The 15,989-nt window shown below is 29.3% G+C and overlaps 4 protein-coding genes across 8 annotated transcripts; 3 read left to right on the forward strand and 1 right to left on the reverse strand.

Annotated features, from left to right (window-relative positions):
* Positions 1-56: 56 nt before the first annotated feature.
* Positions 57-3,509, forward strand: LOC117213979 (PMS1 protein homolog 1-like). 3 transcript variants are annotated; one of them, XM_033459731.1, is made up of 12 exons: positions 57-398; positions 502-622; positions 706-870; positions 938-1,092; positions 1,285-1,401; positions 1,472-1,618; positions 1,691-2,151; positions 2,221-2,479; positions 2,545-2,662; positions 2,736-3,048; positions 3,114-3,258; positions 3,349-3,509. In XM_033459731.1, the coding sequence occupies exons 1-12, from the start codon at positions 261-263 to the stop codon at positions 3,457-3,459; spliced, it is 2,250 nt and encodes a 749-aa protein (XP_033315622.1). In that variant the 5' UTR covers positions 57-260; the 3' UTR covers positions 3,460-3,509. The 3 variants fall into 3 exon arrangements, with proteins under 3 accessions (XP_033315622.1, XP_033315621.1, XP_033315623.1); XM_033459730.1 differs by having other exon boundaries at positions 261-398; positions 938-1,212; XM_033459732.1 differs by having other exon boundaries at positions 269-398; positions 480-622; positions 938-1,212.
* Positions 3,510-4,166: 657 nt separating this feature from the next.
* On the forward strand, positions 4,167-10,317 carry LOC117213995 (casein kinase II subunit alpha). 3 transcript variants are annotated; one of them, XM_033459772.1, is made up of 8 exons: positions 4,167-4,370; positions 5,420-5,651; positions 5,788-5,899; positions 5,980-6,192; positions 6,861-7,055; positions 7,137-7,488; positions 7,609-7,686; positions 9,114-10,317. In XM_033459772.1, exons 2-8 carry the CDS (start codon positions 5,557-5,559, stop codon positions 9,464-9,466), a joined length of 1,398 nt encoding a protein of 465 aa, XP_033315663.1. In that variant the 5' UTR covers positions 4,167-4,370; positions 5,420-5,556; the 3' UTR covers positions 9,467-10,317. The 3 variants fall into 3 exon arrangements, with proteins under 3 accessions (XP_033315663.1, XP_033315665.1, XP_033315664.1); XM_033459774.1 differs by having other exon boundaries at positions 7,609-7,702; positions 9,114-9,232; XM_033459773.1 differs by having other exon boundaries at positions 4,172-4,370; positions 5,498-5,651.
* A 1,900-nt stretch (positions 10,318-12,217) lies between these two features.
* On the forward strand, positions 12,218-14,493 carry LOC117213999 (ubiquitin-like modifier-activating enzyme 5). Its single transcript, XM_033459785.1, has 6 exons — positions 12,218-12,877; positions 13,005-13,140; positions 13,212-13,408; positions 13,477-13,663; positions 13,745-14,081; positions 14,150-14,493. Exons 1-6 carry the CDS (start codon positions 12,738-12,740, stop codon positions 14,266-14,268), a joined length of 1,116 nt encoding a protein of 371 aa, XP_033315676.1. The 5' UTR covers positions 12,218-12,737; the 3' UTR covers positions 14,269-14,493.
* On the reverse strand, positions 14,255-15,977 carry LOC117213998 (actin-related protein 6). Its single transcript, XM_033459784.1, has 3 exons — positions 15,727-15,977; positions 14,684-15,655; positions 14,255-14,597 (listed from the first exon to the last, which is right to left on the reverse strand). Exons 1-3 carry the CDS (start codon positions 15,798-15,800, stop codon positions 14,468-14,470), a joined length of 1,176 nt encoding a protein of 391 aa, XP_033315675.1. The 5' UTR covers positions 15,801-15,977; the 3' UTR covers positions 14,255-14,467.
* Positions 15,978-15,989: the final 12 nt, after the last annotated feature.

Here is a 15,989-nt window from a genome sequence, read left to right on the forward strand (position 1 = left end):
GTTTCATATTTATAAATTCCCGCGCTTGAAAATGCGGTCCACTGAATGTCGTTATAATCGCGTTCTTCATTTCTAAAGTCGTATACGATCTATCTTTTCCATTTCATTTGTAAACAAATTTTAAAACAGATATTCGCGCGTTGATCTCATTAATTTATGAGTGGATACATTATGTGATGTACAAAATGCACAAGATATAAATTTGATGTATAAAGAAATGTTAATGCCTTAATGGATGTTCGATAAATCTGACGTTCAAAATGATCATCTCAGCTTTAGACAAAGACACAGTGAAACTAATAACTACCACTCAAGTTATAACTTCGATATCTACTGCTGTAAAAGAATTAATAGAAAATGCGTTTGATGCTGGTGCTAAAAATATTGAAATTAACTTGGTACTACATTAATTTTCTTATTCTGAGCACATTTTGTTCTTTAATAATTACTTCAAAGTACTTAAAAATTTTTATATAAAGTTCATATTTTTGAAAATGTTAGATAGATAATGGATGTACATTAATAGAAGTAAAGGACGATGGATGTGGTATTTCAAAAGTAGATGCTCCTTACATGGCTTTATCATCTTACACATCAAAATTGTCTAGTTTCTCCGATTTAGGTATGTAGTTATATTACAAAGAAAACATTTATATAGCAATGCATAATATGATTTTGCATTTATAATCATACTATTATTTGTAGAATCTTTAGAAACATATGGATTCAGAGGTGAGGCCTTATATGCATTGAGTGCAGTATCGGATCTTACAATCATATCAAAAACAGAACAAGATGAAGCAGCTATATCTTATACTATAGATCATAATGGTCATATCATAAATTCAGAACATTGCCACAGATCTACAGGTAGCAAGACAACTTCAAATATTTTGCTTCAAATTTTTTAAATATACATTTATATATCTCTGTTTAGGAACAACTGTACAAGTTAAACAATTATTTAAACAAATGCCAGTGAGAAGGCAAATAATAACAAATTTAAAAAAAGTTACTCAAGATATTAGAACTTTGGAGTCCTTAATAAAAAGTTATGGAATATGCAAATTTAATGTACGAATAAATTATAAAGTAAATAATAACATAATATTTGCAAAACCTAGTATAAGTAATCTCGAAGAAGCAGTTACATATACTCTTGGTAAAAAAATAACATGCTGTATGAATTGGATAGATATTACAGATACAGATGTAATTATATACAAAATTTTATGTATTTAATACTATATTTCATACTTTAATATGTGAAAGTATATGTTTTAGATTAAAATTAAAATAATGGTTCCTTCAAAGATGACACAAGCAACTGAAGTGTTACAATCCGGAGGACAATATATTTTTGTAAATGATAGACCAATTAAATATAAAGAATTAGAAAAGGTATATACCTTACTTAGCCTTTCTTTTAATTAGATGATGCAGTTTCAAAGAATTTAAGAGTTATTTCCAGGTAGTGATTAAAATAATTTTCGAAGCATTAGGACAAGAATCGTCATCAAGGAAAAAACCAATATTTCTTGTATATATTTTAATAAATGCAGCAAACATAGATGTTAATCTAGAACCAAATAAAACTTCTCTCCTTTTTAAGGATCAGGTAGTTATATTTGCAAAAATGGTTAATTGTATACTTTTTTAAAAATTTATATGATGTATATTATGTGCACAGAACATGGTTATCAATATAATAGAAAAATATCTAGAAAATTTTTATGGAATACAAAGAGAAATGCAACCAGAAAATAATTGCGAAAGTTCATTTACTGATTATCAAGATTATACACAGAAAGTAAACATTAACAATACTGAAAATGAGGAACCTGCATGCAAAAAACGAAAATTACGCTTAGAAGGAAATTTTGATAAACCTATTGAAAGGAATATAAATACCGATGAAAATGTAATAAATAATTTAAATTCTACCGAGATTAATAATTTCGAACATAAAGGACAACCGCAAATTTCTATAAATATGCAAATTTGTAATGACGAAAGTGCTGAAAAATGTGGAAAAAAAGTAGATGACTTCAATGTTCAATTACCATCTCTAGATTTAAGTGAATCAGATTCAAATGAATCACAGAATTTTGCATTGACTTATTCCAATAACGATATTTCTCATAATTCAGTGTTAGTATTTATAATATAGGATAAAAAATATAATCTAATTATTTTTAATATATTTTTTACTTTGTATAGTGATAGTAATACAAAAGAAAACACAGAAGATACTCCACCATTTGAACTAAGTCCATCATCTGAAACATTCAGTCAGTTACCTATAGTAGATCTAGGTGAGGATTTTGTATTGTTCGATTCTTCTAATACAAATACAGATGAGAAAGAAAATAAGATAAAAAATGCAGAAACAAACATTTTGCATGCTGAAAATAAATTGAATATGAAAAAGTCAATTACATTAAAAGAATGGAGTAAAGGACACGTATCTGGGTTGAAGGTAAGATTTATAAGAAATCCAATTCATGAAATCACATGAAATATATTAAAAAGTGATTTTTACAGGGAGGTACGGATATAGAATCTTACAATTGTATAGAACCAAAGGAGTCACCAAATATCAATCCACATACAAATTTATGTGCAGGTTTTCTTAAATTTTCAAAATATGCCAGGTCAGAAGGTAAAAGTATTTAACATACACAACTTAATTTAAATACGAAATATACATATTAGATCTGTATTCTTATTTTTAGTGATAGAAAAAGATCCTAATATGACAGCACCTCAAATTGCCTATCAAATAACTAATCTTTGGAAAAAGTTATCACCTGAAGAACGTGGATACTATAGAGACCTGGCACACGATGAGAAATCAGAGCACAATAAAAGCAAAGTGGAAACAAAAGAAAAATGTATAGTAAATATTAATAAGAATAAAAATAGACTATTTAAAGCATTGGAAAAAATGAAAACAATGAATATGGAGAAAAAAGAAAATTTAGTCATGAGAACTACTGTATCTTGGGATATAGATTTAAAAAAAGTTACTGAAAATTTTCTAGATAGGTAAATATTGAAGATCGTTATGCATTAATGACACTATTATTTAACATTTAATATAAACATTGCAGTCCTCCATGTGAAAATACTGACGTTGTTGTTGTTGGATTATTACGTACAAATTTATGGATTGTTTATAAATCTGCACATATTTGGATTTTAGATGCTGAAAATCTTAAAAAAAAATTACATATAACTGATATGAATGTGAATGAGGTAAATTAGACAATAGCACATCAAATATGCAGTGTTATTCATATTATTATTCCATCTGGTTATTTATTACATAAATTTTTTCTCTTATAGGATAATGCTAAGAATATAGAACAACTTTTACAGCAATGGTTTTCAATAAAAAATGACTTATCTTTATTACATCCTATACATTCATTAACACAAATCAAGGATACTGTTTAGCTTAAAATGTTGTAAACATTATTTAAATAATAACCCTGTTAAATTTGAAATATAGATGTTTTTTTATTTTTATGTTTATTTAACATTTAACGTAAATATAGCTAGTAGTTTATTATAACAAACTATCATCTGTCGTGTGTAAGCGTAATTTATTATATTATATTACATTATATATTAATCTTTAATATCTTTTTCACGTTTAATTTATTAAAGACACACGTTGAGACACGCGATAATGAAGATATCACCATAAATTCTGATTGGTCAATATGTATGAAGTGTACTAAAATATTTTACTAAACATGTACATGAGTTTCCCTTCTAATTAAAATTAACAATTCTTTTGAATAAAAATGAACATTCCTCGATTAAATAAAAACCTTGTTATACAAAAAGGTTTATATAAGTACTAATATTTTTATAATTTATTTGTTAGTAATATCTTATTTTAATACGTACATATTGCGGATGGAATTTTATTACTATGTGAAGAGAATGATATGTATAAAATATTGAGAAGTTAATATTAAATTTTATATGCCTATATAAAACATATCAAACACGTATACTGTATATATAAAACTATGTAGTTAATTGATGTAAACGATAATATAAGAACAATAATATCTCTAAAGGTTAAGTCGATAATTTAAGTAATAGTAGTAATAAGATTTGATTGAAGAGACGGTTGAAGGTTGGAGTTTTCAATCTATATATTTGAAGTTTGTGGTGGATTGTTGGCTGCCATCTTGGACCTCGGTCGTTTGAGAAGCCGGCCGCCCGCAAAAATCTTTGAGTTTCACGCGTTCGCGCGGCCTCACGTATTCCCTAAGCAGGTTGCGTGGTTTCACGACGAATTTAGAGATCTGCTGCGGTCAAACTAATCAAGATTCGGGTCCGGAATGTATTAGGTGAGTCCAGAATAAGTCAACATTAATTTCCTGATTGCGATGGCGTGTGATTTATCTCGTACATGTGTGTTCGTGCCTTGTGCTTGTGCGTGTTCTAATCCCTGTTGCGATAGTAGATTAATTTTTACCTACATTTTTGATCTTTAACTTAAATACCAATTTTCCCTATATGCCAATTGTGCTTGTATATATAGAATTGCTCTTTTGCTAAATCACAACTTCAAATCACAGAAACGAATTGATAGTGTTCTGTGAGCTCACAATCAATAGACTTCTAAGGAATATGCAGTTCATTCGTTGTAATCGGTGAACACGTTTTAAACTTTGTTAGTTTCTTATATCAGGATTCAGTTTTTTCTTTGGTTAGTCTGCTTGCTATCATATAATTATTTTTAGTGAAGTTGTTTTGATTCTTCTAACCATATAACTCCTTTTTGTAATTACACTCAGTTAAATATCATATAGATGTTTTTAATAAAGATACTATTAGATAGTTTATAAATGAATTTATCTGTATTCTGCAGAATTTATATTACAAGAAATTAAATTAAATGTTTCAATTATAACTCAATGAGATACTTATATTTTCTTTACTATGTTATTTTAATTACGTTGCAACTATTATTGATTTTTAATTGATACACATAATTGTCAATTTATTTGCATCGAATGTAGTATAGATGTATTTAAATATTAGAATTTACTCATTTATTGTTGTGTCAAGTTAAGTAAAAAGTATATAAGAATCAAGAGAATGTTTAGATTTATGATTAAATATTGCATTGTATTAATGAATTTTTCAATGTATACATGAATATAAGTGCAATATTGAGTTGCCTTAATAGATACTATTATCATTGATATTATAAATTATATTATTGACACTAATATTTTAATATTTGATTCAGTTCATATGTAAACATAAGTTAGTGTTTAGCAAAAGACTATTACACATTCATATATATTCATATATTATCATCAATTTTTTATATTTCTCTTATTAATTTAAAATATGTTTAATTTTAATATGATTTTTTTTAATGACTCAGGTGTATATTTGTCCTCGCGCATTTATAACTGGGTGAGTGGAAGAGATAAATTAACTAGCTTTTGTAATTTTTCAATAGACAACAGTGAAAAAATAGCAATCCACAAAATAAATAGTAGTAGTGATATATCAGAAAAAATGGCACTACCCAGTAGAGCGCGAGTCTACACAGATGTGAATTCACACAAATCCAGAGATTACTGGGACTATGAATCCTATGTTGTCGACTGGGGGTAAGTGTGCAATAAAACATTCTGTGTGTATTTAGATAAATGTATCTATATTTGTGCATATCTATGTTTGTATGTATATATATATTTGTGTATTTCCCTCATTTTATTTAATTGTAACAAATTTTTTGTTATATAGACAACAAGATGATTATCAACTAGTAAGAAAATTAGGCAGAGGAAAATATAGTGAAGTATTCGAAGCCATAAATATTACAAATAATGAAAAATGTGTTGTAAAAATTTTAAAGGTAAAAAGAATAAATTATGTTTTAGTAAGCGAATTATAATTAGCCGAAAACTCTAATTTTCATGTGATTTTAATGTCTAGCCTGTAAAAAAGAAGAAAATAAAAAGGGAGATTAAAATCTTAGAAAACCTCAAAGGTGGGACCAACATAATTACACTCCAAGCTGTTGTCAAAGATCCGGTGTCAAGGACGCCAGCACTGATATTTGAACATGTGAACAACACAGATTTCAAGCAATTATACCAGACGCTAACAGACTACGACATAAGATACTACCTCTACGAATTATTAAAAGTGCGTGTATTGTTAAGTGCAATGGAACAGTCCAATGTGAATCTTCGAGATTATTATTTTGATAGATGTAGGTGTATATCATAGGTTCAAGGAAGAGTTCGAAAATATTTTATTTATACAAATTCATTTTTTCCCTCTATTACCATTGTTTTATTTAGTATTAGTATTTTTAGATAAAAAAATACTTCATATGAAATTTATTTTATCTTTATATTTTTATTTTGCTTATAACTATATCTTTACTCTTTCAATGTTATGATATTTGAAATTTAAGTATTTAAACAGTTATAAACTTGCATATATAAATTTTCTATGTTTCTTTCTTTCTTATGCTTTTTATTAGTTTATTCTAATCATGAAGTACAATAAAATATAATAATTTTAGAAGTATCTTATCTCAAAAGGGTTAAAAGTGAATATACCAAATGAAAATATGATGTAGTGCCTTTCTATAAAAATACTGAAATTGTTCTTTCTTATTAGTCAAAGCATATAAAAAAAATCCTTAGTTTCAGAAATTTTAAAAATTTTCGGACTCATGAATATTTAAGTAAGTAATGTGTCGATAGTGTTTGATCCATTTTGCATCTGTGGTTGAATAAGATGTAAAACGAAAGAGAAAATCATTAATAATGTACAAGAAATGGTCGTCTCCTATTTCTGTTTAGGCATTGGATTATTGCCATAGTATGGGAATAATGCATAGGGACGTCAAACCGCACAATGTTATGATAGATCATGAAAATCGGAAGTTACGGTTAATTGATTGGGGTCTAGCAGAGTTTTACCATCCAGGTCAAGAATACAATGTACGAGTAGCTTCGCGTTATTTTAAAGGTCCAGAATTACTTGTAGATTATCAGGTTTGTGTGCAATTTCTCATATCTTTAACTGTATGTTATAAGTAATTTATGGATAATATGGCTTCTTCTTCTGTATTGCAGATGTATGATTATTCATTAGATATGTGGTCCCTTGGATGCATGCTTGCAAGTATGATATTCAGGAAAGAACCGTTTTTTCATGGACACGATAATTATGACCAACTAGTGAGAATTGCAAAAGTTCTCGGGACTGAGGAATTATTTGAATATCTTGAAAAGTACCATATTGAATTGGATCCTCGTTTCAATGATATTTTAGGTCGACATTCACGTAAACGCTGGGAACGTTTTATGCATTCAGAGAATCAACATTTGGTATCGCACGAAAGCCTTGATTTCCTTGACAAACTTTTGCGTTATGATCATTACGAAAGACTTACTGCACGCGAAGCTATGGAACATCCTTATTTTTGTAAGTATTATGAAGTATATTTAAATTTTGCGCTATAAATTTTAACAGAAAATATGAATGATGTGATACTTCGAAAAACCGATAGTTTCATTTTTATTTTTCCATTCTCTTTCACTTTAGATCCAATAGTAAAAGATCAAGGTCGATTAAACATGGTATCATCGTCACCTACTCCCATAACAGGTTCGTTGCCTGTAGGTGAGTAACGGCCCAGGTAATGTCACCACCTCAATTTCCAATTTATAATTATTTAACCATATCATTCACGTATTGTTGAATCGACCATGAGAATCCCGTGAATATTCATTCGCATCTACGAATATGATGCGTATCAATTGAACATCCATGAAGTTTGTATTGATTCGAATTCACAACTTCTATTTTACGATATTTATAAAAACAAAGAATGAGAAAGAATGCCGGGAATATGAACACGTCGTGTTTGTATTGTAATGTACGAATACACGCAGTTCTGTTGGCATTCAATTGTTGACATCGTCCGGCACTGTAGAATTTGACTAATTCGCAATGATAAACACTGTTCTTGTAAAGTGTTCAAACGTTGAGCGTGGAAACACATTTATGTTGAAACAAATCCTTGCTATTAAGTACGGAGATTTTTCCCATTGCGAATTAGTTAAAGTAAACAACTGTGTTACGCTTTACGCAAAGTCATTCCAGGCATCTAAATAACCAGAGCAAGATGTACTACATTGTGGCCAGAATACAGACATCCATTAGTAATACTTCTTTGATCTAAAATTTCAGGTGTATGGAATGACCAATGCGACTTATAGTCATATTATAAAGAAAACATACGAAATAGAGTAATGTCGACCGTTAATAATGCAAAACGATCTTTTTTTGCAAGTAATATATGTTTTATTTTTCGCGGTACATTATATTTCAGAATTTCAAATATTCTTGACTACTGATTTTTTTTATCTTCTTTCTGTTTCTTGAAATAAGAAGATCGTTTCAAATGGTCGTAATGTGACTAAAGATGCGACTAAACAAATGTTTGATTTGAAATATTTAAACGATTCAAGTCTATGTCGTTTAGTATCGATTAATGTATGATTAGAATGAAGCGTATAAAATGCTGATTTTTCTTATATTGTCGCATCAGAAGATCGGTTATAGTGATACCTCGCCGATTATGCGATGAATGCATTTTTCCCTCAACATTAATGATGGGAAAAAGTCGCACGCACTAGAAATAATACCTGGAAGAAAATGTTTGATTCCTCCTTGACAAACAATAAATATTATAGAAATTTATTTATTTAGATTCGGATCTGACTAGCTTTATATAATAGTCTCCAAAACCGTAAATAGATTGGAACAGAATAATCGATACATAGAACGTTCAGCAAATAACAAATGAAATGTGCAATCGTAATGATAGTTTCGAGAAAGAGTGTGTCAGATATACACTATTTTCAAAATCTTTCGATGATTAGTAACTAATAACAGATACGTATGTAGTGTGTTTTCTATAAATAAGTCGATCCGTATTAAACGACAACTGGACTTGAATTGCTCAGTCATTTCAAAACAGGCATCTTTTTAGTCAGTATGCGTATTTATAAGGAGCGTGCGAAGAATCAAACATTTTCATTTAGGTATCGATACTTCGCGCGAGGGGCTTAATCCCATCCCTAAGCGTGACTGTGAGCAGCGTACCGGTTCGTGGAATAAACCGACTGAAAAATGTGGCAGGACAAGTTGGAAATGGGACTCAGAAAACGATGAAGTATTCATCACATCCGTTTCATCCATAACACACGGTTTACGACTTTTGGTTAGTTACAAACTAAAACCTTTCATTCCACCCAAACTTGCAAAATTAAGAAGAAGAAAAGTATTTTGTATGATGGCGGACCACTCTTTATGTAAATGGCAATTATATGTTGACGTGGTGTATAAAGTTCTACATTTTAGACATTCCTTGTTTTTTATCCTGGGTATTACTTAAAAGAATTTACGTTTGTTATGTCAGAAGCAATCCATTATGTGCGACCGAGACCTTAAATGGCACAAATGAGGAGCAAATGATACGTTTCAAAACTACTATCGATTCTACTATATTGCAAATAATTTAGGAACGGAAGAAAGTATAGAATATTAAAATGAAATCTATCAAAGTATGTGCTCTGTCCATATTGGCCGGTATGCATGTGCCATTAGTAATTGTATGTTGCTTTTCTCTATTTTTTTAATCTGTCATTTCTGTTGTTTTCCTTTAACGCTGCTGCTAATGTCACGATCACGGGAAATTTGTAAATGCATAAAGATGCGATTAGATCATGTTATGTCACTTCGAAGATCGTCCGTCATAAGACATTATAACAAAAATGATGCAAAACAAAAACTATATGTATTTGCATCCACACAAGCGCGTACGACACACATACACATAGCACATATGTGCTTACACTTAACATGTACCTTAGGCCGCTCGATTTAGTACTTTTAACGATGATAAAAATGTTCGTTTATATCTGATACAATGATAGTTGAATAAAATGTTTGTTATAGCCAAGTACTCTTTGTGCTCTGTGAATACCTGTATATCCAGTAATAGATGTTACCAAAGTACTGGTAAAGACTTAATTGATCAAATTTTGAGAACATAATATCCACATTTCTATGACCATTTCACCGTTTGTATTTAGAAAAAGTAAGAGAGAAAGAGAGAGAGAGAGAGGAAAAGAGAACTGTTAAGATTTTCAATTTAATTTTCATACATTGATCAAAACGAGAATTCACAGGCACCTTAAAACACTTGGCGCCAATAAAAGCCTACGTACATGAACAAGACACACGTCGATAAATGAAAAAAAGAAACATTTGTATTGCTGTACATTGTGAGCTTAACGCGCTGGTCAAAAACTTAATGTCAATAACACCCACTAAATCGATCGAATTATTTCGAATACAGCATTACCAATGTGTTTCTTATTCAATATGTTTATAAATTGAACATGTAATTATTTATATACGACCGTAAGTCAGTTTATTGTGTACATTTCAAAAATTTTCTTTGAGAGGAAGAAAAGGAGAAAGAGAAGAAGAGTGACGTACTTTTAAAGAATGTATAGGAATAGAGCACACTCCACTTGTAAACCATGTCCTTTCGTATTATTTCGAAAGAATTCGTCAGTTCCTATACGTATAAATTATGCATAAAGTACGGTCAATTCAATATATATATATATATATACACATATATATATATACAAAATAATTTTACATATGCATATATATATATATATAATACATGCACACACATATAAATATATATACAAGTGTGTGTATATGTGTGTATATGTATATATATATATACAAACACGTAGCATATTATAAATGCGTACCCTATCAAGCGGAGTGTGGATTTGAATTCGAAGAGCGAGGTATGCTCTCGAATATTATCGGTTAAAGAGTAATGTTCGCTTCTTATTCTGATCATTGCGCCGTTTTTGCCTTATTATCATGTATTTAAAGATTTTATATGTATATATATATATGTATATTTTATTTTTCAATAATGCATAAAAAATATATATACATATATACGTAACGCAGATAAGTGAAAATAAGTGGAAAGAGTAGACGTATGAGATGCATACTGCGCTATAAATGTTAAAGATGTAAAAAGGAAATACTTTATGTACAAGTATAAATACATTTTATTTATTCTGCTTATAACTGTCGTATTGCTCGAATGCGACAAATATCTAATTTCAAGTCACTTTCACATGGCAAGAACGGCGCAAATATAATTGTTTGTCCAAATTTGATAATTCTTCCCTGTTCATACGTTAAGTTTACGATAATCTAGTTTAGTTTTATAGGAAAAAACTATTGAATAACTACTATTTAAATCTGCAAATTAACTTAGACAAAAAAAAAATTAAAATAACGAATTGTCACTAATGTAATTAATATATTATGCTAAATTTTAACGTTGATATTTTATCTTGTAACATCATAATTTAACACTATTTTGAGGACAGAATGTATTATTAAACAAATATCACTAGGAAAGCCGTTCTATCATTATCATATATTATAGGCCAGTTTAAAAATTTCTTTTTCCTATTTTGTCTAAGAACGGCTATATCCTGGTAGAAGAAAGTGCACCTAATATTTCAATATATACTAAATGTACATTCGAATTTTATATTCATTCATAATAATGCCAAAGCGATAAAGTGAAATTGTTTACATACTTCTTCGTTTTCTGTTTCTCTCTTCGGTTCTAAATTTTTTTTTCTAACGCGGGCTATTGGAAAATGAATTATTCTAATGCGGTTGAGGTATGACAATAAAATTAGCCAAAATGCACGGATCTACTTTGATTTAAACTTGTCATCGATCATAAAAGCATGAAAATAAAAAATTATCCATCCTGTATTACGTGATCACATGTTTCTAATGTTTTTCTAATATTTACTCTTAAAATTAGTGATACAGTGGCTAAATAAATAATAACGAAAAGTTTCAAAATTTTCCTTTATGCAGGTACAAAACATTTGTGCATATATGCAGTGTAACAACAATATGTATAATTTACGATACGAAACGCTGTAATACTAAACAATGCTGTATAGAATTAATTGAAAAAAGAAGCAGATACAATTTTGTTTGTATTAAAAAGAAATAATAAATCTTATAATTATTGAATTTTTTTACTGAAATTAAACAATATCTCATACTGATTTCTCACTTTTCATCATTATCATATAATTACAATTCTACACATAGTCGTATCTTCATACATCTCATTTTAAATCTGTATAATTGATTTTCGAAAAAATTAACATTTTTATTATTTTAATGTAGGAAAAAAGTGGTAGGAATTTATAAGTAACTATACGAAATATCCTTTAATTTTGTAGCATACGTAAGTACGTACTCTGCTTGGATAAATCAAGTAGAACAGGTTATGTTTCTAATTAAGAAATCATTATAAAATTCAGTAAAAATTATTATAAAATTCGAACATATCGTATATGAGATTAATTACCAAGTAAATAATTTTTATTCAAAATTGGATTATTCTCTTTATCAGTGTGTTATGTGTATAAAGATTTATATTTTGCAGCGCGTATCGTATAAGTATACATGCATGTGTAAATACGTTGCTTTGCACCTGCAATAGAATAGCGTGCCATAACAGCAGTTGCAGTTTAAAGTAAGTACAGCTGGTTACATATCTTTGAAAATTACTTATAATATCCATAATGGATGAAATTGATGAATTGAGGCAAAAAATCAAAGAACTTGAAGACAAACTACTTCAAAAACAACATAAAAATACGTTTACTACAAGAGCAAAAATAGAACATATGTCAAGTGAAGTGACTGATGCAAATCCTTACAGGTAATTTTTGCTTATATAAAACTTTTCCATTATATTAAATAGTTTGAATTATAAATACTTCAATTATATACTCTTTGATACAAAATTGAAAGAAAAATATCTTAATGTTTCTTTGTCCTTTGATTAGTCGTTTGATGGCATTAAAACGTATGGGTATAGTAAATAATTATGAAAGAATAAAAGAATTAACAATTGCTATAGTTGGAATAGGCGGAGTTGGTAGTGTGACTGCAGAAATGCTAACAAGATGTGGAATTGGCAAGGTAACAGTCTTATATAAAGTCATAAATGAAGAATTTATCTGTTTTCTAAGTAACAAACAAGTAAATTTCAGTTGATTCTTTTTGACTATGACAAAGTAGAAATGGCTAATATGAATAGACTTTTCTTCCAACCTTACCAAGCTGGCCAAAATAAAGTAGAAGCAGCAGCAACAACATTGCAATATATTAATCCAGATGTAGAGATTGAAACTTACAATTACAACATTACTACAATGGATCATTTTGAAGATTTTACAAATATCATAAGGTACATAAACCTAATTTTTGAATAATTGTAATTAACAATATCTAAGTAACATTAAATTTTATTTTTAGCACAGCAAGTTTAAATGAGGGTCCAGTAGATTTAGTTTTGAGCTGTGTAGACAATTTTGAAGCACGAATGGCGATTAATACCGCATGTAACGAACTTAATCAGAAGTGGTTTGAAAGTGGGGTATCTGAAAATGCAGTTTCAGGTCATATTCAATTTATTATTCCTGGAGAAACAGCTTGTTTTGCGGTGAATAAAAATAAAAATTAAAGTATAGGCAAAGCATTAAAGCTTAAACTTAATTTGTGAAAAATATCATTTTATTTCTAGTGTGCTCCTCCATTAGTAGTAGCAGAAAACATTGATGAAAAAACTCTGAAACGAGATGGGGTTTGCGCAGCATCTTTGCCAACAACTATGGGAATTGTTGCAGGCTTTTTAGTTCAAAATGCATTGAAGTATCTTTTAAACTTTGGCGATGTTACCTATTATTTGGGTTATAATGCTATGCAAGATTTTTTTCCTAAAATGATATTGAAACCAAATCCAAACTGTGAAGATAGGTATTGTAGAAAACATCAACTAGAATATGCGTTGAAACCAAAACCAGAACAAAAGATAGAGAAAACAGTCGAAGATAAGCCTCTTCATGAAGATAATGAATGGGGTAAGTAACATATGGAAAGATAAAATATTAGTACATGATTAACAAATTGATCTATTGCTTCATTGCAGGAATTTCTCTTCTTGACGAACAAGATCAACAAATGGATGAAAAATCTCAAATTAATCAAATTCCATCTGAATCTGATGCTAGTTTAGAGGAACTGATGGCACAAATGAAATCCATTTGAGTTTTATTCAAAGAGTTTCCAAGAATAGTAATAATATTTCATACGAATAGTAATATTATTTATACATTCCACTTATATTTTTTATACTATTCGTATCACACGTAAAAAAAAAGAGATTAATATATGTCGCGATATTATATACAATATACAATATTGTACACATATGTACGGGTTATTCAATACAACAAATTTATTAAAGTTAGACATCAAAACGTTCGAAACAAAGATTTTGGCCCTCTTCCTCGTAATCCTCTCTAGTTACCAAAAGACTTGAAAATATTGGATCTTTTGAAAGTGTTTTACCACCGTGCCATGCATATGTGATTGGACTGGAAACAATATGTAACAGTAGAATATGTATTGAACATTGAAATATTTTCAGATGTATCAGTTATAAAATTAAATGTTTCGTTACTTTTCAGGTAAATGCACATTTATCGTATATTCTGCAGGTGCTAAGCTTCTAACTTCCTTGTAAATTCTTTCTTGGAATCCAGGAAATTTTGCGTTACCTCCAGTAAGAATAATATTAGACAAAAGATGCGGCCACGTCTCTTCGTCGCATGCTTTCAAGCAATCCATAATTGCTTCTGGAATACCCATTTGACGAATACCAACATCCGAGGGAAAAAATAAAATTTCGGGTATAGCAAATCTTTCATTGCTTAAACGTAGAGTTTGTTGTTCATTAGGAGGTTCCGGATTTTTGAGGAAACCACGTCTTAATGTTGTATAATCTGGTAAAACATAATCTTTGACTATAGGATTGTTTTCTAACTTATTTTTGGCAGTTTCCATATCCTTGAAAAATTCTGAAGAAACAAAACAAGAATCCTCCTTCACCTGATTTATTACATAAGTTTCATCCATAACATGAAGCTGACGATAAGATATAATTTCTTTGAGGTGATTTGTAAGAAGTTTTCCACCCACGTCAATGCGTCTAATACCTTCTTTAACTTTGGTATCATTTATATATGGTACTATGTGTGTAAAGCTATAACCACTATCAACTACAATACAACATTTTGTATTAGGATTTTCCATTTTATATTGATAACAAGAGAGAGTAGAGCTATTGATTCTTAAGAGACTTTGACATTCGTATTCTTCAAAAAATATTTCTGTCATAGCTTCTTGAATGGTTGGAAAATTAAATAAAGGTTCAGTTACAATTACAGAAAGCTGATTCAAGTTTACTAGACAGCATTCTTTAGAGAATATATAATCCCAGACAGTCTTCTGAACGTCCCAATTTACGAGATATCCTTTTTGAAACGGTAAGATGTAAAACAGACCAGATGCATCTCGACATTCTTCGATTTGATTTCCTACAAAAGGTCTTCGTCGTTCGCTTTTCGCTTTCATTATACAATTTGGAACTAATCTAAAAATAAATCCGTTAATAATTGTACTCTTTTTTGTTCTAATTTAATTGTTTTCCGCATCATAACTTACTTGGCATTGTCGGAAGCTAACCCAACTTTTGCGGTATAGGCACCATTATCAAGAACAAAAGTAGAACTACTCATATTAATAAAGTGATTAAATGATAAGCTAAAATCCGACTGTTTCTTTATTCCGTTGTACAAACTTAGTTAATATGTAGATGTAAAATATATATTAAAACAAGTTTCATTTACTGGCTAATTCAAAATGTTTCATTTATGCCTTAAGCGCTTAGAAAGGCGCCATGTTTTAACTTCTTTTATGTATGTACT

The sequence above is a fragment of the Bombus bifarius genome, unplaced genomic scaffold (assembly GCF_011952205.1).
Source record: "Bombus bifarius isolate JDL3187 unplaced genomic scaffold, Bbif_JDL3187 scf7180000009145, whole genome shotgun sequence".
Lineage (NCBI taxonomy): Eukaryota > Metazoa > Arthropoda > Insecta > Hymenoptera > Apidae > Bombus > Bombus bifarius.